Genomic DNA, 23,485 nt, shown 5'->3' on the forward strand with positions numbered 1-23,485 from the left:
TTCGCAGATCTTATCATATTCTCATAATACCTTAACCTAGTATCAGGGGCATAGCATACGGTCGCATTACATAGGATCATTCTATTAGCAGTCCCTGCGATAGACTATAGCGGGTATCTAGGATTATTTGCTCTTATTATACCCTATGATCTATTTCTTATAGTTAAATCCTTCTATAGCGGCTTCTTAGTAGTCGGCTTATTCTTAGTTTATCAATAGGGTTTATGCCTTTTGTTCATTAGGCTAGCTAGTAGCGCATCGGAGCACCGCAATAGTCTTTATATTATCCGGGGCCCCCTCCTTCTTAGGTAGCTCTAGTAGCGGTTTCTATTCCACTATAGGTATAATAAGGTTTACTATTTTGGGCTTCTTTAGTTATTCGGCTTTATATAGCCTATCGGCATAGCTTTATCTAATATTAATATTATACTCTACCTATTCCTAGGTGAGGTATACTTATGCGTATAGCATAGTAACTTCTCCTAGGTAAAGGCTAGTCTTATCGTATCTATGCCTCGCTATTCTAAGGGTCTTAGTAGTACGAATAGCTATCTAAGGTTTATTATTTGCCTATGCGAATCTTACCTATTTCTTACCTTCGGGGAGTTATAGTTACTATCGAGGTTAATAGCGTCCTTCCTAGATATCTCATTGCTTCTTCTTATATTTATTAGCTTTATGGCCCTTCTTATAGTAATAGTAGTATTTAATGCTCGTGGTTCTTTATTAGGTCATCCCGAGTTATATAGGTCCGGCCTAGGTTCTATAGGATATATCGGGTTATTATAATTGTCCTTAATTAGCGTTAAACTATGGGGTACTTACCTTATTGCTAAACCTAGGGTTCTATAATTTCTTCTATAAAAACTATTAGTTATTAATTCTAATTGCTCTATTAATATAATCGACGAGGTTATCGGGTCGATCTTCCTTATATAGCTCTACCTATATTTCTTTCTTAAGTCTATTAAAGAAGAGGGATATTAGGGGTTCTTAATCCTAGTTAAGCTTTAAGGCGAGTTAGAGATACTTCGTTCCATACTCTAAGGCTAATCGGGTTTATTTAAGGGTCTTAATCTCCCTTTCGGCTTATCCCTTCTCGTTAATTATTCCGAAAGCTTATTAAAGCGCGGCCTCGAAGGTTTCATAGCTCGAGTATAGATTACTAGTTCGTGGCGAGAGTCCGGCGAATAGAGTTATATAGTATTCCCTTATGACCGGTTTAAACTATGCGGCAGCGTGACCTTTAAGCCTTCCTGCGGCATATTAAACTTTATTGGCCGCTAAGGTGAACTGGGTTAAGTAATAGGTTATGAAAGCGCGAAGCTACGTAAGGAAGGTTAATAGCTTATATATAGTTCCGTCGAACATCTCTAATGGGTTTAGCTTTAAGATTTCTCCTATATCCTTGCCTCTTATAGTAGCGGTAGCTAGGTTATTAAGGTCTTAGATGCCGTTTAGGTATTATGTATTCTAAGTGCGCTAGGTCTAGTCTATCCTTTTAATGAGTTCGCGGAGTCTATCTATCTTAGTGCTCATAGTAGTAATTTAGGCTCAGAGCTGCTTGACTTCTTCATCGTCAGAGCTATCCGCTTCGTCCATCTCTTTGTTAGTTGGGGGGACTTGCGTAGGTATAGCGAGTAGGTGACCGGTAGGTAGGACCTACTGGTTATTATTAATGGGGTTTGCCTAAGTAGCTATTGCGTTCGATATTGTTCAAGGTAATGCGAGTAATCCTCTAAATAAGAGCTATTAATATATAACGATCGTATTTAGGTCTAAGGGATAAACCGGTTATATTAGGTTTATATTAGCAGGGGATTATTAGCGTTGTCTTAAACGGGGTATAAGTTATATCTAGTAATATACTTAAGGGTATTAAGTATAACTAAGTTATATTAATAGCTAAGGTAGCTAATACATAAGAAAGTATAATAAGTATTCTCTATATACTTATTGGGCTATAAGGGGATTATGGTTTCCTAGGGAGCGCCGTGATCCGAGGATCACGGTATTCCTTGGATCGTGGTGATCCAGTCTTAGACCGATCTTTTGATAATTAGTAGGTGCCTCTTAGGTATAGGGTAGTCACGTGTGTCTCGGGGGTTAGTGCATGTCAGGTCATGACAAGATAATTAAGAGGCTATTATTAAGGCTTTATTAAATTCTTATTATAAGAATCTTAAATATACTTAGTATAAGTTAAATAAGTTGCTATTTTAATTAGAGTTATATTAGAGGTAAAAGTATTTATTAATATCTTATAGGGTTAAATTAATAAAGAAAGGGGTTAATACTCTTAAAAAATTAAAATAAATTAATTAATAAGAGTCCTTATTAATTAAGGATATCTATATTATAATTTATATAGATCTTTTAGATTTTAGTTTCCTTAGTACTTTAAGTATTCCTTTTATTATTAATAGAAATTCTTTAAGAGGTATTATAAATTTATAAGATATTTTAGGGGTTCTTAAGTATTCTTAGATTTAAGGTGATCCTTTTATTTAATTAAATATTTTATCTTATTATTATTTTTTCTTATTTTAATAATTCTTTTGGCTATATATTCTTTATAACAATCGTGGTTAGGTCCAAGGGATAAACCGGTCATACTAGGTTTATATTAGTACTAGATTATTAGTATTATCCTAAACCGAGGTATTATAATATTATATCTAGTAATATACTTAAAGATATTAAATATAATTAAGTTATATTAATAACTAAGGTAGCGAGTATATAAGAAAATATAAATAAGTATATTTTATATATTTAATAGGTTATAAGGGGGATTATAGTCTTTTAGGGAGCGCTATAATCCTAAGATCATAGTATTCCTTAGATTATAGTAATCTAGCTTTAGACTAATCCTTCGCTAATTAATAGATGCCTTTAGGTATAGGGTAGTCACGTATGTTTCAGAGGTTAGGTGCATATCAGGTTATGATATTAGAGACCATGCTAAAGCCAGAGAACAAAAACTTTGCTAGGATATAAGTAGGAATCCATAGCATGACTAACTAGTATTAGCAAAATATAACTAGTAAATCTACTACCTAAGGGTCTATAAGATATTTTAATTATATCTAAGATATTAAAATATAAAGTAAAATTCGGCAATAAATACTATACTATGTATATATTATAAAGAGAATTTTCTACTAAAAATGCCTCCCTCGCTTCCAAACTATAACTAAGAGCTCTAAGTTTAATAACCTAGAAGGGCACTAATCTTAAATAAGATTATATTATTAGTCTTTCTATAGAGTAATTTAAATAGATTTCTAATACTTATAATGCGTACTATGGTTAATACTCTAAGTCTCCTTAGCTAATAATTATCTAAGGCGTGCCTCTAGGGTTCCTTAAAGTACTCGCTAAGCACTTGAGGCAATTTATAATAATCTTCATAAACGAATAGGTATTTATGTCCTTTGAGGCATCGATCTTTCCTCCTTATCCACGCGAGAACTGTTCATCACCTTTGCTAGACTGGCTAGCCATGTCTCGCCTCAGTGTGCAAAGTATAATAATCTTATTGGAGATGATGACTTTTGGCCGATAGAGCCCTGCCTGTAGTTCTTGATGCTGGAGCGCTGGAGATGGAAGATGATGGCCCTACCCTAGCGTCACTAATTTAGCTCCCGAAAGGTTGGACCTGACTAGCTGCCCGACCCCGCGGCGGGCGCTGATTCTAGTGGGGCTCTATTCCGGGGTGCACTGGCTGCACTGCGCTGCTACTGTGCAGTATAGTAGCGCCTCTAACATCGATCCTCTAAGGACCCCTACCTCTCGCGTCAAGGGGCCATCTCTGCACACACACACGTACTCTGCCTGCCTGCAACCCACATAGATGTTGCAAGACTGCGAGGATTCCCATGCCACCACGCAGAGTCATGGTCCTCCTAGCAAGCCTAAGTCCTTCGCATTCGATGCCTGAGTAGCCTACTATACGTCGAATTTGAGAGAGCTCTTTCATTCTAATAAGTCTCCTGTATGGTTAAATTTCCGTAGGTATCTCCGAAGGAACCAGCGATTCCCTATTGTATGTGTAAGCCTCTACTTCGACGGCCAGTCTATAACGTTGACGTCGGCCGGCACACTTGATTCATAAATCGCGCTCCTCCAGGGCAACGTTCCTCTCTACCCGTCTTACTATCTCATATACGACGAGGATCAACGGTCGCTCGACTTATGCTATCTCGTCTCCGACCTTAGCATCGACGGTGCCGTGAGGATGAATGCAGGTTTCGAGGTTCTCATCTGCAACTACTCTGCCGACGACATTCAAGAGCTCTTCGTCACCAACATCACCGCGCCCGGCAACCTAGAGAACGAGAACAACAAATAGCTTCCGCAGGACCCGAACTGACAGCCTCCTCGAGGGGTTGGGAACAGCTTCTCCGAGCAGGGCTCCTGGGAGTGGCTTCGGAACTCGAGCGGGCATTACGGCTACTGTGGTGATAGTAGATCGCCTCTATCGAGGGTTAAACTGGATCTTTGTCGGATGGTATCTTTCTATGATCCTGTATTGATGAGCCTGGTTAGTTCCCACTATAGCGGCATCGTGGGTAATTAGACGTTCGAGAACGGCCGGGGCCTTCGAAGAGGCCATTGATTGCTGGATATTGATGAGTCGGATGTCGAAACGGTCCAATCATGGCTGCTAGAGATAGCGCGATCGACCTCTAAGATCAGTGGGTGCTCCGGCATTGACTGGCAAGCTTTGTTCAAGGTTGTTGAGGCCCAACGTCGGACTCGTACGAAGGAGATAGCTGACGCACTTGATTGGAACTATGATACGTTGGATGAGGTAAATGCAATTATCACTAAGATCTATGAGCTAACCCACGCAATTATTATGCCCTACCTTGAGTACCGAGTATCCGACCCCGACAGCAGCGTCACATCGAAAGAGCAAATCATTTCTCGCTGCTCGTCGGTCTATACAGTCCTAGCTCACCCGCGCAGGCCCTCGCGGTCGGAGCTGGTCATGTACGAATCCATCAACTCGGTCATGTCCAAGATCTGTCACTGGGAGTGGGATCTCCCTAATCTTATAGAGGAGATACTTGAATTCTGGAGGCCGAAGTGTATCAACCGGATGAACCTTGATCAGAGGGGCGGGCGTGGAAGAGACCTTAAGTATTAATTCCCTAATGTATCACCTTGTTGACTTATAAGTTACATGCCAATAGTAGTATAGAGAGAGATGGATATTATTAGTGAGCCTAGGGTTGGCGTTCAGAGTTCTAGGCTGCAATAAGCATAATTAGCTGATGTTAGCCCCATTCTCCATATTCTGCAACCTGGCCTGTCATTTCAGAGACTTTTCTTTTCGTCATTTGTTCACAATCGACGCTTACCTCGTAAACCCCAGCGTATCCGACGGACTAATTGTTTAGTTCTAGAACTAATATATGCGAACTTCTGAAACAACTTGACCCATAAGTAATTCCGTAACTTCAAGTTCTAAGCGCCCTGTTTCTGCTTTTCTCATAAATCCCTTCAGCTCGACGACTATGGCCAAAAACACTCAATAACCCGTCGCGACCGACATACAGCCAATATCTAAGCCCCCATACTGGCGCCAGCCGGTGACTATGATATTCATAATAATCTCAATCCTCCTCATGGCTCTTTTTAGCTACTACTCCTTCGCCTCCATTTCATTAATTCTACCCTTCTTAGCCCCATCGCAGGAATCAGACCTTTCCGAGTCTGCCTCCGGTGGATTCGCTAGCTCCGCTCTCGAGCATTAGGGCTAGCCCTGTCCTCTCCCTACTACCCGCTATAGCATCCATATAGGCCAAGTAGCATGCTACCCCTCCTCAGGCGGTATCTGGTTGTCCGAATTGGACGCCCTGGAGCTTTAGTACCTGTATATCGACCGGTTCTTATCGACCGAGCGTCTTGATGTCCCTAAGAAAGAAGAAGATACCTTCTGCAATAAGCTCCGGCTATTCGGTGGAGGATGGTATAATCCGAACCATGAGGGAAGAGACTTAGATATTGGCGGGGAGTGCTATGCGCTTGACGAGTTCGACCTAATTGTCTCGATTGTGAGAAAGATTGGGGTTCCTTCTGATGAAAACGACGAGGGAGTCTGGGTCCTCGATGTCGACGAGGACACTGGCATATTTCCCGATGGGATTTTTGCTGTTAAGAATGCACTGAGTATGGATGAGCGGGTTTGGGCGTTGGTGGGGCTGGGGGCCGTTTATTGTGCTGATATTAAGTAATGTCGTCTGCTTGCGGATTTGTAATTAGAGCCTTGGGAGATAGCGAAGGGGAATTAGTTAGAGGGGGGGATATTAGGGGGTTAGGGGTATGCAATGGCATGGCATTTTATGCCTCATTGATGCTGGATGTTATCTGAAATGCAAGCTATGAGAAGGGAACCCGTGTTGTCTTGTTGGATGGCTTCCTATATAATGATGAGTAGTATGGTGTCTTCTGCGAAAAGGTATCCGCCTGCCCGTCATCTGCCTAGGAATCCCAATTAATTAAACTTATGATATACGCATTCGCAGATCAAGGCAATCCGGCAAGTAGAGTTATTAATATAATCTTTTGCAAGAGGTATATCTCTGTATAAGATGCGCGCCTAGATCCGAAGTAGGCAGAAATATACTTTCTTTTATGTTTGTATACCGAAATATAGGCTAGGGGTAAGTTATCTTTTGTAAGCGCTAATAATTGCCTGCTCTAGAAGTTTTTCTAGCGTAGCCTAATAGAGGGTTTAACTTAGTAGTCTATAGCGCTTTATAGTATACGCGATTAATATTTAATAAGCTATATGAGCTTAGCAAGATCGGGCGACTCTTTTGAATCTTTGGCCAGGCTATGTGACTTTAGACGAATACTTTGCTTATTAGCAGATGGGCTGGTTATGGTGAAATAAGAAAGAGAAGTCTTAGTCTCCGTTCGAGGCAATGCAGCGGCATCTATCTTTGGCTTGATACTGATAGCCTAAGAATCGATAGTTCGTGTAAGTGTAGTAGTGAAGCTTAGCCTAGCGTCTCTGAATACGGTGATAGGGGCAAAAGAGCAGAGTTAGGCAAGAAGGAGGCGGGCAAGGCGAATAAGGCAACTTGAGGCTTACTAGGCGAACCACGAGGGTAGTGGCCTTTTTGTATTTTTATCGCCATAGGATATCAGTGCACCCACTAATGTAGATAGATGTTTATACCTAAACTTTTTGTAAAATGATACGTAATACCTAAGTATCTGTTCTTTATTATAGTTGTAGCCCGGCCCTCGATGGGTTAACTGAGCCCGAAGATCGTAATACCCAAGCAGAGGTTGTCATTTGTCTCTTATGTCTCCCATATCTCCTATAACTCCCATATTGTCCTCTCCTATGTCTCCGATATCCCACCCCTGCGTCCTTGGTGTCTATACCCCTGTCGCGGTGTGTGTGCATGCCCATTTTCCATCTGATCACACGCCGTGGGGATAATATGCTCCACAGTCAGCCAAGTGCGCTAAGACCGGCTCGGGAACCAGGTCCACGAGCCCCGTGTCTGACTGGGAGTGCCTCGAGATTGAACCAGTGGGCCAGACCCGGCCGTAATCATGATAGGGGCCCGAGAGTGAGCATCTTATCCCTACCCACCCCTATCCTAATCTGTTTATTCTTCCTGTGTGTGGTAGATTCAGCCAGCCACTCATAATGGCCTCGATGATTAATGCCCCCAGAAGGAAAAAGCAAAATGGGGGGGAATTAATCTCGTTAGGATTGGGCGGCTCGTAGCCAATGAGCCCACGAGTAGCCCACGAGCCCACGAGTTAGCCCATGAGCCCACGAGTTAGCCCATGAGCCCACGAGTAGCCCACGAGCCCACGAGTAGCCCACGGGGCCACTAGTCTATCAGCAATCTACAAAATTTAGTTATCCATAGCCCTTGAGCTACTCTTTTGTAGCGTAGCGGAAATGGCCAATATCAACGACAACGATGTTCCAGGCATCTTGTACCTATCGCAGCCGTATCCAAACTCGAAGTTAATAGCACGGCGCTGACCGGAATGGAACAAAATAACATCATGGCTGGTCTGGAAGCCTATCACCGACCCGAGCCTCTGCGTAGTCTAGGGAGAGCTTTTCACGCCTTTCTACGGCCGATCTTGATAGGGTCGCCATGTAGCCCTCCTTTGTTCGGCATGGCTGGAATAGGTAGAATGAAGGATACCGAGCGCACGTAGCTTTAAACTTCTATTTTTAGCAACGTATCTCTTTTAAGACAGAACTGTTTTAAAAGGAATTCAGGGACCTAGGCACTTATAAGAATATCTAACCACGAAGCGTCGTCCGAGTTGGCTTCGATGGCAATAACTAAGGCCTATATTCTCTTCCTTGGGATCCTAGGAGTAGGCGGCATAGAGATCAACGATACGCCGAATATTTCTATCGATCTTGAAGACCGAGGAATTCTTAATAAGTATCTTTACCTACTTATTACGCCAGAGAAAATCAATAATCTATAAATGCACCTGGGCCCCCCTTTATAAGTCATAGGGGCAATAAGGTAGTGATTTACTAGGCTATTCTAAAGATTCTTTATGTGTATTAAGGCCCTATTATTACCGCAGAGTTGCAGGTATAGGCCGAGCTATGGGATCCGAATAAAGCAACCAGCTTAAAGAGCGTATTTAAGCTATGTCAAAGATAGAGATACTCGTTCTTATTTTATGTATCCTGCCGGATATTTGTGCTCGCTATGTACTAAGAAGTAGCTATAGTTATAGTAGTGCTTACGTTAAAGTTGCGAGAGCTTAATTACGCCTAGATCTCCGATATCGGTTACCTACGACCGCATCGATAGCCATGCGAGCGGGCTCACGTATCATTAAATTAGCATCCTCGCATTATATTTAGTTTTATCGGGGTCTAGTAGAGTTATTTAGTCGATTTAGCGAGTTTCGGGTGTGGTTAGTTTAAGGAAAGCCTTTAAGGCTATGCATATATGGGTATAGCTATGACTCTGATTCCACCTCTGCTAGGTAACCTAAAGGCTTGGGAGTATTTTTGGTAGAGCTGGTGTCGCTCGCTTGATACTCTAATGGTCTAGAAGAATGGTAGAGCAAGTGGGACGAGAGGTATGAGTCTGCTGAGATGGTTAACTTATGCCTCTGGAATAGGTATGATGCTGACCTATACCATGAATCTGTTTAAGTGGCTTTGCGCCTGGATATCGGGATATCTGAGAAGATTTCTAGCGGAGCCTTTTTTTGTTAGCGAAGCTACTAGGTTCTATTGCGTGGACTATGTGTCTGAGCTGATCTGTTAGCCCTTTACCTAAATTTGAATGGCGTCGAGAGGGGGCGATAGCTTAGAAATGTGATGATGGAGAGTGGTGGGAAGAAGCCGTTGTTAATTAGTCCTAGTGGCTTTGTTCCTCCTGCTCTGGTTAGAGTCTTGGATCGCTGCCTAGAAAAGCTTGATTATGTCTTTTGTTGGCGACCTTATTTTTTTCTAGAATGAACCTAGAAAAGGAACTGTACTTTGAGCATAATTGGATCTAAACCTTGATATATAAGCTTATTTTTAACTATGAGTCGGTGGATCTACCTGTACTAAAAATGGCGCTAGAGGCCCTAACGCCCGAAGACGGCATTTAGTTTATCTATGGCCACTAGAAGTTTGAAATTGGAATGCTACCGTTGAATTGCGGGTGGATAACCGTGATTTAACTATAGCTAAAATATGGCCCTGTGGTGCTAGCGTATTAGGGATATAACCCAGAGGGGGCGGGCCTAGGAAGTCAAAAGCCGCCCTGAAGAATCTTGAATGCCTTTCTATTGTTTGATCTATGAAAAAGTGGAAGGATAAAATGGGTCTTTATCTTGCTAAAAATTGCATTAAGGCTTAGGTAAAAGAATAAGACGGGCTAAACTTTAGATTTGAAGTTAGAGTAGTTTCTTTACGAGACGGTGGGTCTATTGGATGGCTGATTCCCGTAGTGATATGCTGCGTTGATGCTAAAAATCAGAGTGAAGCGGATAAAAGGTCGATGTCCTTATGGCTCTTAAGTAGTTTCTATTTACCTTTTTTAGTTTATTATTAATTTGAATTTATGGCGGTGAATATCTACCGTTTCGCTTCCTTCTAATGAACTTCCTACTTGGTTCTGCTTTGTAACTTGCTAGTGGCTTTGCTTTGGCATCTCGTGACCTTCCCTCGGTTGTCACTCTCCAAATAACACACTCTATAAGTAACCTAAGCTGTAATGATCATAAAACCTCACATAGTTGCTGTCTTAAGGTCATCCTTGCAGTTCCAGTATGTGCAGGCAGTCGGGCTCTATACTTCTTGAACGTCGGTCTCGCTCAACTAGGTGACCTGGCTATTGGCAGCCCTTAGGGCAACGTGTTGCTCGGCGGTTTCGGATCCGTCGTCTATGTACTGGTTCCTTGGCCTACTTGCTGGCTCTTTATGCGCCTTAAGCTGTGGTTATAGACTTGCGAGTTGGATGGGTGTGTTATATATATGTCTCTCTTTTCTGAGCCCTTGGTGAAAATGGGGAATTGTATGAGCTTATGTCCATGGAGGTGTGCGAATTTTCCATTCGGTAATCTTGTCCCTGTCTTAAGCCTGTCCCTTAACGCCCAGTGGTGTTTACGCTGTGTTACCCCGCCGAAGCTCCGGGCCAATCCTCTGTGGAGGCGGCCTGCTTGGGCTCAGGGGGATAGGAGCAGGGGGTATTATAAGCTCTTTGGAGTGGAGTCTGCCATTTAGTGGCTTTTGCATCCCTGTCAGAGAACATGGAGTGGAGTCGTCCATTTCGTGGCTATGACATCTCTGTTAAAGAATATGGAGTTTATAGAAGTCTTCCGCGTGGCTACATCACGTTACTATTGGTGAAGGGCGATCCCTATCCTTGATATTGGATAATGCGCTAAACGATGCGACGTATCTGTTTGGGCGGCCAACGTAACCTTCGTAGTACGTCAATAGGTAATAATACGCTATCGTGCATATTGCCAATTAAAATCCTGGTGAATACTATAAATAGATAAAAAATGGGTGTGGGAAAGAGTGAGGCTCGGTGGCTGAGGTTATTAGCTATATACTAAGTTTGTCCCGGTTGAGGAATCGAGAAGGCACCTATGCTGAGTCCTAATTGGTTTGCTCAAGAGAAAATGGCAGATACCCCTCTGTGAGGGGTTTAGTTTTGTTATTATGCTTGGATAAGAAGCAGGCTAACACAGTCGCGGCCGTTCTACTCCCTGCATGAACAAGCAACAGCAGGGCTCTTGGGCTCTTCCCCATGATAATTGTCCCGGCTTCTCTTGTTGGTCAAATGTGCAACGTAGGTCAGTTGGTCCTCAACTTGTAAGTTTCTTGGTAGAGGTCTGTTTCCCCATGGGCTCAAGGGGGTACCTACAACTAAATTCGCATTACTTCCATGACTATATATTGCAGGCGTTCTCCTCAGCCCACACATACTTCTTATTATCCTTAACCAACTTTAAATCTACACGATAAATACGCTAGATATCCTCTATTAGCACCCTAATAATTATATACACAACGAACGCAAACGGTCGATTATCTATAAAAGCTGGACTAAGAAGCTTCCGGCCACTGCCAAGGAGCAGATAATAATCTATACCCAACTTATGAACGACGGTCGAATCTGGGCCGACTGGTCTGCGTTCTTTCCTAAGCGTTCTGATGACACGCTCAGGCGAAGCCAGCCTTCTTTCTAGCCTAACCCTCGGGCTGGATGGAAACTTAACACTTAGGCTGACATAGAAACCTATCTCTGCTAGGAGATTGTTGCACCTATTCTATCAAAGTTTGCTCTGTACCCACCTGTCACCTTGCAATGCAAAGAGGATCGTGGTGGCGTAGTTATTGACTACTACTTTGTCTAGAATGGCCGCATCGTCCTCATTGGGGAGATAAAGAGGAACCTGATCCGACCATCCACTATCCTCGATGGTAGCTTTGAGAAGAAGCCCGACTAAGTAAAGCTCCTGAAAGAGCTCCGAGGGTATGCGCTTGATACCACCGTCCCCCTTATGTTCCACATCTGATAGCTGTTTGCAGATATGCCATTAAGTGTGAATGTCCTTAGACGTTTTGCTTTGACGGCAATTCGTTCCTAGGGTTATAATTTAGAGCTTATGAGAGAGAAGAATTTAAGAAGTGCGACGTCGACTGTTGGCTTTTCCCATGGACTGAGACCGATAGCGAGCGTCTTGGCTACCCTATCCGGGATGTTCTCTATAGGATGATTATCTAAGGCATACGAAGATGCCAGAGCGACGGGTTTCCCCTACTAAGCCTTAGCGGCTTGATGGCCTATTCCCGGGTGTTCTTTTCTGGTGAGCCCATATGGCCAACAACTCATAGCAGAAGACGAGAGCATCCGATGGGATACGAGAGGGTAGAGACTAATAGAGGATATCTTTGCTGGAAACTATATGGGTATTTTGTGTTATAGCCTAATACTCTGGTCATGACTGACTCATGGCCCTTATGGGAGGAACACAATAGAGTCGTCCCGGGTATAACTACCCTAGATCTAGAAGTAGATATTTATAGTGAAGACTAGGTAGTGGCTTGGTTTGCTGTACGACGCTGTTCTTCTTGATGATATTAGTCCTGATAATGTCCATCACGGCAAAGGAAACTTTATCCCTTTTGCCTTTGAGTCTATTGGGATTCGTTTTGATAGCATCGAGGATATAATGGAGGAAGGAAACATGGAGGACCACTGGCTATAGGGTGTACATAGTTAGTGGTTATTTGATTCCGTGTTCTTATATTTTAACTCACGTCCCTGCTTTCGGGGTACCCACCGATCTTTGTCACCTAAGAAACAGCCGCACCAGAGACTGGTGTAAGCAATGAAAGCAACCCGGATATAAATTTCCTATCCTAATTTTATGACCTAACAAATAGAAAAGAAAAAAAGAGAAAAGAAACACCACAAAACCATGACTCATCTAGGTAATAATAGCCCTTAGCTTGATTTCCAGGACAAAAAAAGAGAAATCATCAAATGGCGGTCCTTGATCATCAGTCCCCTCGCTTGAAAGCCTACACCTCCCGAAGCAACATCAAAGACGAAAACCAAGACAATGCAGGCTTCAGAAGCTGCGCTATCACGCCTCCTGTTTCCTATTCTCTTATGTCAAAGCCTTCGACTTATGAATCCTCCAGGCCTCTACGCATTGTTGCTGGTCGGTCGCGCTTAGTTTTGAAAAGTCTTCGGCGTCTCGCAGTTCAAGCTAGTCTTCGATAAATGCCGCTTTGGCCTCCCTGAGATTAACTATGCCCTTCGTCCGCCGCTGGGGGGACACGGTGGACCTGGGGGACGGCAAGAATTGAGCTGGTGAAGATCCTCTATCGCTTTGCGACAGCCCTCCCCTGCTCCGTGATGATTTGCCCATGCGCCTTGACGGCCGGGTCCCGCCCCTCGCCATGTTGAGGTCCCCGACCAGAAGGGGAACGGATGGCGACCTGCTGATCGCCCTCCGCCGGCCCTCCATGGCCGCGATGTACCTATGTTGAGACTCGACCGCAGCCTTGTAAATGTGGATATCGGCTAAAGACTTACTTCCGATTATGTTTTGATAAGCGGTTCGCGTTTCCTACCTCTTCTCCTCCTTTCTATCTATTGTCTATCCCACGAGAACGTAAGTGATAGTATGGGTGAAAGGCTCGTTATATCCGGGATCGATGAGCTCCAAGTCGTGCTCTAAGTCACCCGAATTCAAGCCCCGCTAGGTAACTCCCTAGATCCTAGGTGCTTCCGCATTGGGATAGTGGAGTCTGCCGATACCTGGCAGTGTGTCTCCAAATCTGTTCTTCGCACTTCCTACGTTCTTATCTTCTGGTGGATTTTCCGCATAGCTACGGGGGAATGCATGGTTCTCTAGGCGATAGGTTGCTGAATTCTTTTTCCCATATATGTTGATGTACTTGCGAAGGTGCTTACTAAACTATCCGACTGTCTTTATACCTTCTTCGCTCACGCCACTTGTTGTCGGGATAGTCAATAGCGGCTTGCTATACTCTGGATCTTTAAACTCTGTCGTTTCATTATTATCTTGGAGGAACAAAGATCCATTCGGTTCGTCAGCCTCAATGGACTCTATAACATTAGGCCCTATCCCGCCGCGCCCTGTCTCTGGTTCTTGTAGTTGCCCTCCTTTATCTGCCGCCCTAGGCTCGTGCCTAGGCTCATTTTCGCCGTCGCCGCCGAGATTTCTAGGTGCCTTTGAGCTATTATCATTCTGGAAAGATGATGTGCTATTGCCGGACGGGGGCCCTATTGGGGAGAGGCTACCGTTATTTCCATTCGTTCCTTCTAGACCCGCATTGTCTTGGAGAGTGTCTCTTTTTTCGTTTGGTCCCTGGTTAGGCGGGTCTATAACCATCGACTCGGCAACCGCACGGAACGTAGTGACCTCATTACGCATGCCATTAATCTCGCGTTGTTTTTCTGGACTTGCCTTATTATAGGCTGTAGACGCGCGTTCTAGTGAGGCCTTTTTTTGCTTAAGCTGTTTTTGTAGATGCTTCGATCTCGTTATTCTCGCACTCTTAGCTGAGGGTACTGCCGTGGGCTTCTTTTCCTTTCCCTTGCTAGGTGCCATGGCTATTGCAAATGAAATGACGATTTAGACGTTGGTCACTGAGGGACTGCCTTGCCTTAATATACCTCTCTTGCTTCCGTCCTTGTTAGCTACCGAGGAGTGGGAGGCGTCCGTACTCGGACGATTACTAGTAGTGAACCACTGCTGATTGAAAAATAGATAATGAAGCTCAACTCTGATAGCTATTACGAACCGGCGCAACCTTGTAATATCTAAGAATGGATTTTTGATATAAATGAGTATGAAATATGATTTTTTTTAGTCTCTTTGCCTATTAAGCTTCTAAGTTGATATAGGGAACCCTTTTGAGTAAGATATCTAGAAGTGAGTCCTGTTGGACTGACTATGAGTCCTCTCTATCGTTGCGACTGGCCATGTGAGCCATTGCGTCGGCATACTCTGACCCTTATACCTCCAAAGCTCGCTTGAGATGCTTTCGTGGTGTGATGTTTGCGAGCGCCCTAATAAAAACTGGCCTTGGATGTCTTCGAAATAACTTTCCGGTTTTGACGCAACGCTAATCGACGCCTAATCTGGATTCACTGAGGGCTTATTTTTGGGCGCTACCGCCGTAGAGAAGCCTAAGTCGCCGTATCCTGCTCTGTAATATAGGAATATTCTTGGACATAGCATGAAGCCTGCCGAAAAGTGGATAAACTTCTTCTCATAAGGCCGAGAATGGGCTTGGCCCCTGCGGTATATCTCACATATCTGTAAGCAAGCCAGTTCCTGTCGTCTTAGGCCCCTTTATAGGTTTATTGATTGTCTAAATGACTTTCTAGTTCCGGAGATGAAGCTGCTTTTACGTCGCTGCCTGGACATACTTTTTACTACCTACCCTTTAGAGTCGATAACTGAGACGGATAGCGCAGCCTTGTGTTCAATCGAGACTGAACCTGTAGCCCGCAAAAGTCGATTTCGGTGTTGGTGGAAACCAAAACCTACTTACTTTAAGCGGTTAAGAGCACCGTCTCTAGAAGACTTGAGCTTCCAAAAGCCAGGAGAGTGCTGAACGGCCTGACTTTGAGAACTGCCTGCTTATCCTAATTTCTAATTTCTGTGTGTATGTAGGTCCTTTAGCTGCATAGGCTCACTCAATTTAGGCGGTCTTGCTATAATCCCAATATCTCCAAGGCGCAGCGACCTACTAGCCTAATTCCACTCTCGCATTAGTTCTTTTGCCGTCTAATGTTTATTGTTCCGGTTGAGATCGTATCGTATGATAATGAGGTAATATAGTAGGAAGGTAGGAAGGCGTACTATCACCTTTTCAATATATTAATTCTTAGCGAGTGCGCAATCATTGGTAACTTCATGTAATATAGGCTAGTGTTGGCCTTCTCTCGCAATTAAAGTTTCTCTTTTTTTCTGTCTATTGCATATGATTCTTTGCCGCTAAGAAGTATGAATTGTTTCCTTCGGCCTCTATTGATATGAATGAGGGTTAGGGAAGAAGATTTAGTTAAAACCCTGCATGCTCTCCTCGAAGTGTTAAGTCTGTAAATATTTGAGAGGACTACTGTCCTTGATGTGATGGCCGAGCCTAAGTCAAATGAATCTAACGCCGGCGAGATTATGGAAAATTCTTGCGACCAGAATGTGAATAAAAGCATCTGCTCACTACAAAGGTGCTGCACTAATTCGGTGGGCTCGTTGAGCAAATTAATTACCCTAAAGGCGACTTGGCGTTATCGTATGGAACGTGTGATTTAGTATACCATGCAGTACCCACCTACTGCTAATACCTACCTACTGCTAAGTAAAAAAAAATATTACCTATATAAAATACCTAATTTCACTTACACGCTAATTAACTAAAATTAAAGTAATTTATATAGAATAAAGCTTATTTTATTAATAGTTTTATAATAATTTAGATTATCGTATTATTTTTTAGATTACGAATGCGGTATAGTCGCCTATAGCTAATATAAAATTTTCGTAAATACCTCCTCCTTTAATCTACCTCCTCGACTCTTCATGGAATTTTTATCTATACTAGCCTTCCTTAATCGCCTTAAAAATGCCTCGAATGTCTTATAAAGAGAATAATATTATTAAGGCCATACTAGATATTATAGATAACGTACACGATAAGTGAGTGGATCAAACAAGTGAGTGGATCAAAAATCCTCACCCTTCTCAATTGAAAATTCTATAAAAACACAACAAATCATCTAATCAATTAAAACTAGTCGCTATACTCTTCTTCAGACATTGCAACAACTATCTGACATGTTCTTGCATTATGCCCCGTCTTGCCGCATCCTCCACAGCGCCTTTCCCTCGGTCGCCCCGACCCTCCTTGACCACCACTTCTCGACGATTCCCCCTCTACCTGCCCATCCACATTCATCTGATCAATTGCTTCCCTTGCTTCCCCCACTGTCATCACTCCTCCTTTCTGTAGTCGCCTCCGTTTTGCCCTCCGCCGCCGGCTTAGTGTCTCATTTGCCTGCTGAAGATCGCGGACCTCGGCCCTCAACAAGGCAAGCTCATGCATAGTTGCCTTTGTTCCCTTGGAAAGCGACTTTAATGCTTCCAGTATTGACTCTGGCGAGCTACTATGATGCCTTCTGATTCGTCTATCGAGGTATTCAGATTGAGATTCGGCCTCAAGGACCGTCTTTGGCGTCTTTGAAACCCAAGTAGTAGAGAGCCCGGCCTCCTCCTCAGCCGGCGTCGGCGTCCGTAGCTGCACATCAAGCTTCGAAATCACACTTTCCGGATCAAGAGGAATAATGCCAGCCCCTCTAAAAGCTGCCTTGATGTTTTTCTCTGTCATGGTGGCCTGAAATGCTGCATAAAATGCTGGAAAGAACTCGGTCTTGGAAACGTGGGTTATAGAGCATCGCATTAGATGCTCGATTTCTCGACCATATGCCCTCTTGAGCAGGCTAAAGTACCCGACGTCGAGGGGCTGAAGCAGATGAGACGAATGAGGCGGCATAAAGAGCGTAACAATCTTGTTTGCCTGGCAATATTTCTCAAACTCGAGAGAGTGGTGACTTTCGTGGCCGTCGAGGATCAAAAGACGATAGCGGCCAACCGATCGCGTCTTGGTGTACCGGTCAAAGTGCTTCAGCCACTCCAGACCCAGCTCATTATCGGTCCAGCCATTGGGAGACGTTGCAATGGCCCAATCGTCCGGGAGATTGCTGTCTCGGTACCAGTTGGCGAGGTGATACTGGCCCGCACCTATGATGAACGGCGGGATCGCCCAGCCTTCCGCATTGATCGCCTGGATGACAGTAATCCATTCCCGGCTTCCAGGCTGCACTAATTTCGGTCTTGCACGCCTTTCTGTGCCTGTGACGACCATTCCGTTTGCAATGACGCCCATCATAAAGCCAACCTCATCGAAGTTGTAGATATCGGCCAGGTCGATACCGTATTTGGCGATTGTGTTCTCCACGAGCTTGAACCACTTTCGAATCTCAGTTGGATCTTCGCATTTGGCCCTCTGGTAGTCGTATCTACGAAAAAAGCGCGTCTTGAGCTCATCGTGTCGCTTGACGAAGTTGGAAGCCCAGCGCTTGCCGACGGGTGGTGCGTTCCGGTCGGCGAGCAGTCGGTTGGCCATTTCTTCCACACCACGCAGTCGTGGGGGGAAACCTCGCGAGTCCAGGTCTAGGATGAACTGAACTATGATCTGTTCCTCTAGATCGGATAATTTGCGTGATTTGGGGGTGGTATCGCGCTGAGACTGAATGCCATTGTGTCGGCGCCATAGTGTACCATAACCAACTTTATAGGTCTTTGCAGCGCGTTTGAGACCTAGATTGGGGTTATTTTGATAGGCATGAAGTGCCAGAAGGATTCTTGCCTCATAATTTGTCTGTGACATGCTTGGTGGTGAAGAATCAATTGATCAAGTAGAGAGGGTGGAGGATGAGGGATTTTTGATCCACTCACTTGTTTGATCCACTCACTTATCATGTACGTTAATAGCCTCTCCTAGAATAAATCCGCCTAGAAATATAGTATCCCTTAGATAATTCTCTCGGCCCGATTAAGAGGTTTACTATTAATCTCCGAGGTCACTTAGCCTACCTAGCTATTATCTAAGTCTCAGGAGGCTAGATTAATTACCTAAATACTTTGATAAGAGGCCTTAGGCTATATTCCTTCTCATAGTTAAGTTCGCGCTACCGTCGCTACCCTCTTAAGGCAATAAGGCTAGGAAAGGCCTATTAGTATATACTAGGTAGCTAGGTTTATATAATGGTATCTATCTATAAAGGCAAAGATAAAGAAATATTAGGAGGCATCGAGATTTAATTCTTTTACCTTAATAACTATTAATTAATACTTTAATATCCGGGAGAGAGAATATAGCTAGATTAAGCCTAAGAATATAGCTAATATTAATAAAGGTAGTATTATAGCTAGATTTAGTGAGTATTTACCGCTTTTATTATTAAACTCTTTAATCTATGCCTAGCTTAGGCTTAGATTCCTTAGTTATTAGTAATAGCGATCCTAAGAGGAAGGCCTTCCTTAAAAGCCCATAGTCCCGCGCTTAGACTAGCTTTCTCGAAGCTATTATAGTAACTAGCCGTCTTCTAAAACCTAGGATTATCTTCAAAGGCAAAGAGCTTTAATAATAATAATTTATTAATAAGTTTAAGAAAATAGCCGACTAGTATTATATTATATCTAATAATAGCTAGATAGATAATTATATTATAGTTAAGTAGCTCAAAGAGGTCTATCTACCTTAGATACGGCCTAAAGATAAGTCTAATACTAGGCTTATTATATTAGATAGTCATAGAAGCTATATATCTATAAGTATCTACCTATTCTAAATCTTATAAATTAAAAATATCGCTAACTTAAAATCTAGGATAAATAGATAGCTATATACTTTTTAAATAATATATATTATTATTACCTACCGGCATATTACTCTTATAGCCTTTAGCCGCTAGATAATAGCATTTTTAATACCTCTAAGGCTATATACCGCAAAGAACTATAAAAGCTAATAAGCCTAACCGATTCTATGCCGGTAAATAAGATTAACTTTATTAAGGTATATACTAAAGCTAGGTAAATAGGCATAACGAAGAAAAATATACTCTTAGGCTAGAGAGTGACTAGAAATTGGCTAATTTTATGATGGAAAGCCCTTATATATCTAGAGATTTAATTAGATAAGAAGGAAACTATACCTATATTAGAGGGTCATAGAGATAAGTAACTTAAATCTAATAATACGCTAAAGACTAGTTACTATATTAGAGATCTAGGGAAAAATAAAAGCCCTTTAACTAGAAGATAGTACTCTATAATATTAAAAGGGTTTAAAGCATAAGAGTTAAAGATTACCTCGCTAAGCTTAAGAATAGCTAGTCTAAAGGAGGAAATCAACTAATTAAGCAGAGGCAAGAAGAGGAAGGCAATATTAAATCCTAATAAGAAGTTTATAATATTAATAGAGGCTTTAGTAGTTAGTAATACTATTTTAGAGCTAAACGAAGTAACTATAGAGGTAAATACTATTAAGGATATAATCGAGGTAGAAGGGATAATAAAGGATAAGAGCTTAAATTCGGAGGCGGAAGAATTACCTATTATATATACTTATATAGGCCATAAGGTAAAGAGACCTAGAAAATATTAAAATCTATTCGATTATAATTTAAATTCTATAAAGAAACTTATTTTTATTATTTTTATTAGGTTTTTCCTATGAGGTTAAAAAAGTATATTTTATATAGGAGAAATTTTTTTTTGCTTAGCAGTAGGTAGGTACTGCATAGTATAGCTATATAGGATTAATAGTTCTAACAGTTCTAACCTAGCTTCTAATCACCCTTCTTCTATTCAAAGTTTCTATAACACCGGTACCTCCCTAGGGCCTCCTGTATTATCCATCGCAGTAATAGTCTAGCCATTCCCGGCCCCAACTCGTCACTCAGAAGGCCAGGGAATTCTATGTATTTCGGAGCGGATTTGAGGACCCGAAGCATCATCTATGCATCGGAAACAGATGATAAATGCGTACTCGTCCGACTGTAGCTCTCCATTATCGATTGCCCGAGATATGGATTGCCCTCCAGTGTTTAAGCATACGTAGGGCATAGTAGCTTGGACTTTGTCCTTCCTATAACCGAACAACTTAGGTTGTGCTCCCGGCGTAATCTTGCTATAAGTATTGTTGCCGCCGACTGAATAGTGCCGCCCTCCCATGATATCGCCTGGATTTCTAGTATCATCTTGTAGAGGGCATAAGTGGACCCGGGGGGTGACGTCGTGTTTTTCACCATAGAGTTAAGGAAAGTGCGCCTAGACAATCTCGATGTGGCTCCCATTTAGGCTGCCGTATTTCCACTGAGGTGACTAGAGTCCCCGCTCGTCGACTTTTGTGCTGCCCGGTGGCGGAATGACGTTGCTATCCGTTAAAACTATGTCCGCCTTGCGGAGCCTTTTGATCCCCGCACCGTAGGTCGCGGTTCCATCCCTTTAATACCGAGTACGTGGCGTATCCGGAGCTCTCGAGCCGTTATTATCTCTCTCGATGGATTTCACGGGAAACCCTAACGGCTAGCCAAATGCGCAAAGGTTTCTCGTCTTTAAGGCTCTCGCCCCCGAAGCTCTTCTAGTAGCGTAAAGGGCTCCTAAGCCTCAGCATCAGACGTGGCATATTAGAGCCAATAAGGAAAACGGCATGGCCCTTCGAGGCCACTATGTTGATCCATTTTTCATGCTCCGGGATGTCTCTGATGGGCTTGATGTACTTTTTCGATGCTTTTGTGTGTTCTTTTTCGGGCAAGTTAACGAGAGCGAGAACATACGCGGCTTCGGAGGCCGATAATTGCGATAGAATTTCGTTAAGAATATGCGGGCATGTGTAATATATTTTACGGAATGAAGAAGGATTCGGTCGGAGCGTTATGTTTATATAATGTACCGATTAGGCCTGCGTCGAAAGAGAACGATAATGAAGGAGCCGGTTAAATGAGACGGGATACTCGTTCGAAACCAAGGGCCTCTATAAACTATATATGTGTTCCTATGACGACTTCCCCGTGTTATTAGTGATATCCCCTTAAGAGAATGCGCGTGATTTTTTTTTTTCTTTCGGGAAACCATGTGGTGAGGCATAAGGGACGGTTGGTCTCCTCGCGATCGGTTCGTGACCTAAATATCCTTCCCTATAAAACTTGAAGGCACTACTGATATGGTGAAACGAGACTAGGTAATGTATTTCGATCTATCGTATTACGGAAATAACCGTAAGAGGCTGTTAATATGCTGTATGCCACTCTGGTAGGCGAACGTCTTGATCTGTGATTAAGATGCCTTCTAATCCGGGCAAATGGAAGACCACGGGTAGGCTTCAGCGGGAATACTACGCCCCAGCAGTAGGCGCTCCACGTAGCTTCTGTCTTAACCTCTTTATCTGAGCTATTCCTACGTACCCCTAAATCCCCAGGGGAAGATTATGTCTAGCTTATGCGGAAACCTTCTCTTATTCGAAGATCGGAGAATATAGTTGCGGATCTTCAGAGACGAGGGATTTATCAATGAGTAAGTTCTGAATTGCCTCCACGGCCTCGGGGCTGTGACCGTTAGGTGTCGCCGGATCGCCGTCATTTCGGTTAGGCCTCACGTTTCTAATCTTCTAGATGGTATCGGTATATTATAAGCTAGCCTCAGGTTGTCTAACCCGAATTCTATTGGCTGGCTTCTGTATCTCCCCTGCTATAATAAGGTTTCTCAAGCTGCCTAACCCTCCCATCGTGACTTTGTCATCCTCTAATAGCTCTTTCGTAGGAGAGATACTTCTTCCCTTTTCATCCCCGATGATTGACGCGATGTAGGATACTATCGGTACCTACCAAAAGCCCGTGGCACCTCTTTTAATATTCTGGCTAAATTCTTGACATGGGCGAATTCGAGGTTAATAAGATACAATACTTATGAAGATCTCGCAGGGGCTAGATACTGTCACCTATGACATATGTAGTCCTCCCTGGCGTGCTAATAAACGGGGCGACAAGGCAGACATTGTCTTCTCCGTTTCGACGCATGTATGACGCATTAAGCGGAAGAGCTTCGCTCCGGGTCTTCTCTCTATCCCCCTGAGACCTTACGGTCTCCATTTTTAAGCATTAAAGTCCTCTACGAGCACAACCCTAGCACTTATGCTATAGGCAATACCGAAGCCTCCTAACTGCCTAAGAGCCAATTCGTTCGACTTCGAGACGAAAACGGAGGGTGTACAATCCACCAATCACGCTGCTTTTAGGCGCCTCGACTCCCGATAAGAATCAGCGCATCATTGGTTGAGCTACCACCAACAGTTTAGTTAGAGTGGGTCATATGGGACGAAAGCATCTCGAGTGTGTGGAGAGTGCGAAATGAGCTAGCTCAGTCCTATATCGTGAAGAATATTCACACAAGACAGTTAGCGATTGAAGGTCAGTTGGTCTTCTCTATGTATTTTTTGGGAATTGCAGAAAATAAGGCAAGGCAGTTTCTCAGAGGAAAAGAGCACGGCCAAATGGGACGTGGTTTCCGTGCTCTTGCGCGGGTTTCACACCGTAAATCTCAAGCACTCTTTCTCATCACAAAATAATAGAAAATATGTAACAAATGCGAAAGATCAATTAATAACCGTGAAAATCGTCTGGAGAAAAGAGCTCCCAAAACCCCTCATTTTTTGTTTAATATATATCTCTTTTTTTCGCCCGCGGCCCGCGGACGAAGGCGATGCTGGGAGAAGCTCGCAAGAACTTCCGGCCCCCTTTCTCTATATTAAGAAATTACCCTGTAGCCGAAATTGGCTGAGCGCTTTCCCCCAACTTAGCAGGAGTGAGGCCTTTTCTTGTGGTCTAGGTCTAGAAATGCGGCCCTA

The 23,485-nt window shown here is 43.2% G+C and overlaps 1 protein-coding gene across 1 annotated transcript; it reads right to left on the reverse strand.

Moving 5' to 3' along the window:
* Positions 1 to 13,752: 13,752 nt before the first annotated feature.
* NECHADRAFT_82165 (uncharacterized protein) lies at positions 13,753 to 14,616 on the reverse strand (the record flags this gene model as incomplete). Its single annotated transcript, XM_003045381.1, has 2 exons — positions 13,753 to 13,907; positions 13,980 to 14,616. The coding sequence occupies 2 exons, from the start codon at positions 14,614 to 14,616 to the stop codon at positions 13,753 to 13,755; spliced, it is 792 nt and encodes a 263-aa protein (XP_003045427.1).
* Between the last annotated feature and the right edge of the window lie 8,869 nt (positions 14,617 to 23,485).

Source organism: Fusarium vanettenii, assembly GCF_000151355.1.
Source record: "Fusarium vanettenii 77-13-4 chromosome 6 genomic scaffold NECHAsca_20_chr6_4_0, whole genome shotgun sequence".
NCBI classification, from domain to species: Eukaryota; Fungi; Ascomycota; class Sordariomycetes; order Hypocreales; family Nectriaceae; genus Fusarium; species Fusarium vanettenii.